This window comes from Pinus tabuliformis, chromosome 2_2 (genome assembly GCF_031772625.1).
Source record: "Pinus tabuliformis cultivar Carrire ecotype Pingquan chromosome 2_2, CPIR1, whole genome shotgun sequence".
NCBI lineage: Eukaryota > Viridiplantae > Streptophyta > Pinopsida > Pinales > Pinaceae > Pinus > Pinus tabuliformis.
In genome coordinates, this window is record NC_142300.1 from 1,226,641,477 (window position 1) to 1,226,647,568 (window position 6,092).

The 6,092-nt window shown below is 33.9% G+C and overlaps 1 protein-coding gene across 1 annotated transcript; it reads left to right on the plus strand.

The window, feature by feature from the left end:
- Positions 1 to 232: 232 nt before the first annotated feature.
- Positions 233 to 1,255, plus strand: LOC149197916 (uncharacterized). The gene is made up of 3 exons (XM_089404008.1): positions 233 to 820; positions 981 to 1,081; positions 1,160 to 1,255. Exons 1-2 carry the CDS (start codon positions 398 to 400, stop codon positions 996 to 998), a joined length of 441 nt encoding a protein of 146 aa, XP_089260134.1. The 5' UTR covers positions 233 to 397; the 3' UTR covers positions 999 to 1,081; positions 1,160 to 1,255.
- The last annotated feature ends 4,837 nt before the right edge of the window (positions 1,256 to 6,092 follow it).

Here is a 6,092-nt window from a genome sequence, read left to right on the forward strand (position 1 = left end):
AAACCAGTATTCTCCAATACCAAATATTGTCAGCTCGGCAGCATTTACAGAAAGTACCATACTCTGTAAAGCGGCTGCGGCATAACAGACACATCAACAAAGTTTATACAGACACATCCAGACTCTCGAACAGACCAGAATGTGGAAAATTATTGAATTCTGCAGTCAAACCAACTGACATTTTGTCCTTCACTACCTTTATTCGATTTCTTGAAAAGGCAATCTTGCGCTGCAAGCTAACACTGCTACCCATGAATCTTCCCCAGCAATTCGAAGTTTCTCATTTTCTCGAACCCTACCTCTTTGCCCTAATATCACAGGAATAAATGGTGGCTCTGCTCTGGTCGATTAGACGTTCACTTTCATTGGAGGAGCAAAGGAGCGTAACAGGGAAATAATGTGTTCATTCCTTTTCTTCTTGATGACGATGGGGAAGAAATCATCGAAATCCAAGACGAAGGTAAAAAATGTGACGGAGTGGCCGGTTGATATACAGATAAGGGTGGGTTCGATTCTGGTGAAAGCCTACACACTGAAACCCGGGTGCACGAAGACGCTGAGGGGCAACAAGATATACAGCACCTATTCTACCAAGGGGGAGAGCAACTTATTCTGTGATGGAAGTTACGAGCCCTACGTGTGGATACACAATTCCTCTCATGCTGCTAAATATTTCATCTCACCCACGGCAGCCAAGCAGCAATACATTAGTCTCGATGACCTTCGTGAATGCCTGGAGATGAAGATTTATATGGATGGAGGGAACGGTAGTTGCTCTGTACTCAAGATGCCCAGAAGCCGCCGAGGTTTTCTTGAAGAGGTCAGAATATATATCTACATACGCAGTGCAATATATTTCCATTTAAGTTTTTTTGGTTTAAATTTGTTGAGTTTGTTTCTTCTGAGCGACTTTGACAAGTTACTTCCAGCTCCAGAGATCACACATTACATTTATTATATCTTCTCTTGTGCGTTTCCAGATTTGCATTTACAGGTAATGGCACGTACTGCGTACTACTACTCTATCTCATCAACAGTTATTTTATTGTGAATACCATTTATTTTCTGCTCTGGGAGAGAGGTTTACAATGGCATAGTCTCCGTTTCATCAACAGTTATTTTATTGTGAATACCATTTATTTTCTGCTCTGGGAGAGAGGTTTACAATGGCATAGTCTCCGTTTCAGAAGACAATTGTAATCATTGCTTTAGCAAACCTGCTGAGCATAGTGGAGCTCTCTATATATGTTTTTCAAACACAAGAGAGAGAAATACTGAGAGCTATGTAGATCTTTGAAAGAAACTGTGGCGAAATGGGAAATTGTTTTGCTTCTTCTAAATGATGCCTGCTGATAAAGGTTCATGGGTTCATAAGATCTTGGACCATTTGTAATTTTGCAAATGATTTTTAAAGTTTGAGTACTCGTGTTTTAATATGTTAGGGAAATAAAAGTGTTATCTATATATGTTATATATATATATATATTTTGCTCGTAATGGTTGTTGCGAGGAGCTTATATTTGATTTTAATGGTTATTTTAAAATTTGAATGTATTTTTTTATGGGTGTAATTTTAAAATTATATAAAAATAAATTTAATATTATAAACTATTTTTATTATAAACTATTTTTATAGTTATAATTTTAAAATATTTTTTGAGTTATGAATAAATTGGATCTTTTTAGGTTCATGTTAGATCTACATTTAAGATGGATCTATATTGGCTATTAAATGTATTGGATATTTTTGGTTAGAATCTAGTTAACCAATTTTTTTGGTGAAGTTTTGATCTTTTGTTATTTAAAATTTACTTTTGACTATATAGATTTATCACCGTGAAGACTCTGGTGCACTTTGATTCTAAAGAGTTCAAAAATCAATATTATAATTCCAATAAATCTCTACTAAATTTTAAACTTTTTTACTGAAAAATATACCTAAAAAATCTTTAAAACATATCAGAAATTCAGACAATTTTAATTAACTTAAAAATATTAATTTTAAAATTTCAATAATTTTTAATTGATTTAAATATAGGAATAACTAGTAATTAAATACAAAGAAATTTTTTTAAATTAAATTTTAAAGTAGATATTGATAAGGTGATTTAAAAAAACACCACCAAATTTAAAAATAAAAAAAAGTCAAAAGATAAATCACAAAATTCTATTAAAAACAGGCCCCATGTAAATCCTCAAACCTAAAAATATATGATCAACGCTAAGTAAATGCAATGTCAGCAACAACAATAGATCAAATACACAAAATTCCAGTAAAGACAGGTAGGCACCATGTCAATAGACAAATTTAAAAAAAATTTAAAAAATTCAAGCAAATATTCTTCATCAGACAATTAAAATTCCACACTCAAATTTCAAGAGCTTATGAAATTCCTAAATGAATAGGATGGTTCAGATAGATTCTACAACATAGAAGCATCACAAATAAATTATTGGAACTTGGATTCCATGTTTCACTTTTGCATATCCTTTAAACAGTCACAGAAATCTCTTAGCTGGATTCTATAGTAAAGGTGGATTTTATTTTCTGGTTTTTTTTTAAAGTGTTTCTTTGAATTAGAAAAAATCAACCAACTTTCTATTATATATAAAAGTTGTTTACACATATTTTTTAATCAATATTTTATTTATTTTTCCAACTCCCACTTAAAAAAACAATGAACCATTATTTTGCTCGCTAAACTATATATCTTGATCATGTATTTTTAATTTTTACATATTTAACCCATATCAAAATTTAATATTTTTTTATATAATTTGTTTGGACAACAACTCTCTCCAAATAAATTAATTTGCAATGAAAACTGCATAATTGTGGCTAAATCATGACAAAAAACACAAATTGAATAAACAATATTTATGTTTTTCCATTAAAAAATGCAAAAGAAATATTTACTATATAATTATATTCTCTATAAATATGAAAAAATGACAGACCTAATTTTTTTGTATCAATTTTATGATATGCATCTAATTTATAAGTATTGATAGTCCAAATTTTAATCTCTTCATTACCTAATCTATAATCACTTTAAAATGTAAAAAAACAATTCCAAGTCACTTTACACAAAATAAAACCCCCCTAGTGCTAAAAGCTCTGCACTATTATTTTTGTTCAAGAATATTTCTAAGAAATAAAAATCTCCGGACTTCAAAACAATATAAACTTTACTACCACAAACACCATTTAATTCCGTCGCATCAAAAAAACCTACTGGGAATATTTTCCACACATCTTCCCACTAGTAAACATTCCAACTAGTAAACATTCTTGAAAATTTCTTCGTTTTCGGCCTAATCTACATATAAAAAATGACCCTTACGTATGCCGCTATTGCTTCCAAAATGTATGCATTCAGGCTTCTCCAAGTATCCCCATAGGATGTAAAAAACAGAGTCTAATAGTCTCATTTGTAAATTTTACAAATTACACCATTAAAAACAAATAAAAATAAAAAACCCGTTTCAGCAAAAGCTTTTAATAATACCTTTACTATGACTATGATTCATAAATGAACTATGGTGTATTTTCACCCATTGATGTTACGCTAAGCCCATTTCGGTGACACAAGTTCAATTTTAATTAGTTTTTCATTTTATAAACATATGGACCCATTAAAGTATACTCCTTGATCTTTGCTCTTTGGTGAGTAGTGTTGGAATTTCAAAAGAGACTCACTCATTAAATTTGATGTTCTTCACCGTTCCTGATCTATTTTCATAGTTTCAAGCTAGGATCTTGATGGTTTTGTAATTTTTTAAACTGTATTTGACGGGAAAATCACCCCATGATAGGCAATTTGCCTGTAAAATTCCACCCCTGGTGTCGAGAATTCGATGTTCTAACCATGGGTACCAGTGCTCAAATCCCATCAACCACGCTATTATTACTATTTTTTAATTTTTTTTTGTTTCGTTTTTAATTTCAGTTTTTTTCAAATTTTGAAAAGAAGGTTAGGTGCGTATGGAAAAGTTGTGTTAGGAAAAAAAAGATTAGGGAGGGACGATAGTTGTTGCACATCTTTTCTGCGACGACATCAAATGATCACCTCACTATTGAATGGATTGTATGACACATGTCCAACGCATCACAATAAGCTGGGAAATTAGCTCTCGTCTTGTTTCTCGTGTTTTTCCTCGTCGGTTAGGGTTTAGGGTTTACTGTGTTTGGAAGGTTGTGTTATTTTGCTTAGGGTAGGTGTCTGGGCGCTCTTTTACCTTGACTGTTTTTTTACTAATGCCCTAATGTTGGTCAACATACACTCAATGATTGCACTCCAATGTTTTCATCGCTGAGAGAAGTGGTTTGTGTGCTGAGAGAAGTCTTTTGTGGCGGGTTCAACGGATTGACTGTTGTGGTTCAGGGTTTCGTTTTTTATGCCTAGTGGCTCCATCGTTTTGGCACACCAACGCTTGGTACAGTCGTTTGCTGTCAAACCAGCCTCAGATTTCAGTTAGCTCAACAGTGGACACGGTGGACATGGGGTTTTCATGCTCCAGTGAGTTTTTTCGAGGGTAAGTTCTCTTGCCTGTGAATTTTTCATGCATTTTCATTGGTTTATTTGCAGTTATTTTTTACACCTTTGTGATTTTTGCTGCAACTAAGCTTGGTTGGGTTTGCAGGTGAGGTGTGGCAAGGGGTTGAGTTCTTCAACATTGATGTAGTGGGGCTTGTGTGGCTCGATTGCTTTGTCGATGGCTGTTCGGTAGGATTCCAATCCTACCAGTTACTAACTATGTGTTTGTAAACACATTCAAACCATGGGAAGTTTGTGCTCTTTCGTATTTTTATTTTTACAGTTCACTGTAAATTTTGCTTAGGGTTCACTGTAAATTTTGCTTGGGGTTCACTGTAAAATTTGCCCCTTTTTTATGCTTAGGGTTCACTGTAAATTTTGCAGGTTTTTTTGCATGGGGTTCACTGAATTTTTGCATGGGTTTCACTGTAATTTTTTCGGGGTTTTATGCTTGAGGTTCACTATAATTTTTGAGGGGATTTTATGCTTGTGGGTCACTGTAAATTTGAGAGAGCTTCATCTTTTGAGCATGATGACTGAAGAGAAGGAGTCCTTTTAAGCATGAAAGCCTTCTTTGTCAATGTTCCATAGCCCTGGCCATGCCTTGGGCGGAAAATAAAGATACAAAAGTGATACTTTCTTTTGGGGTTTATATATTGATCAAGGTTGTGCATCCAATCTTTCAAAACTTGTCAATTCCCCCACCCATAGGTAGTAATTGGGTCCTAATCCAGTGCACATTTTACGATTATTTCCATCTCACTAGGAATAAAAGGGTTCACCTTTGTCTGTCATCTTGGGTTGCTTATAGTTCAGCGAGCATAGTATTTTTCGCCTTCGTTTTCTCGGGTTTCTTTTGTTTTCTCCACATATACAAAGATGCATTTCAATATGTCTAGCTATGCCTATATACGGACCTCTACCCCAAAATTCCTATCAGAGGTATTAGACTTTGTGAAGATCGACATTGCAATATCTTGGTGTGTTGTGCAGAGAAGTTGATTTGTGATGTAGGAGCATTCAACCCAAGAGAAAATCATTGTAATTAAGTAGACATAGGGCGTCATGCATCTTTAGAAAAGTTAGTTTCCTAAGTCTCAAGTCAATGTAATATTATACCTTTGAGTGATTTAATTAGATAATGAAAGGAAGTGGTAAATACTCTCGAATTAAAGGAGAACTTGAGTGGGTAGTAATGACAAATGAGTTCAAAGTGAATTGCAACTCTTAAACAGTTGCATGATTCGAGGAATTAGAGGGAGAGCTTTTAGGAATTTAATGAATTAGAAGTGGACATAGAGGATAGAGTACATCTAGGAGTCGGTTCAATAGATCTAGGAGTCAAACCAGGATGAGTTCAACAGAACTCACTGGCATATATGTAAGCCTACAGGCAGAGCTCAAGGGAGGCCACTGATAACGAGGAACAGGCCTGTGAGAGACGAAGAGTCTCATTCTGTAATCGTTGTTCATATTTATATATACAGAAGTATATTCCAGACGGTATGAATGCATGAAATTATATCAAATGATTGGATTACATTTAATCTGTGA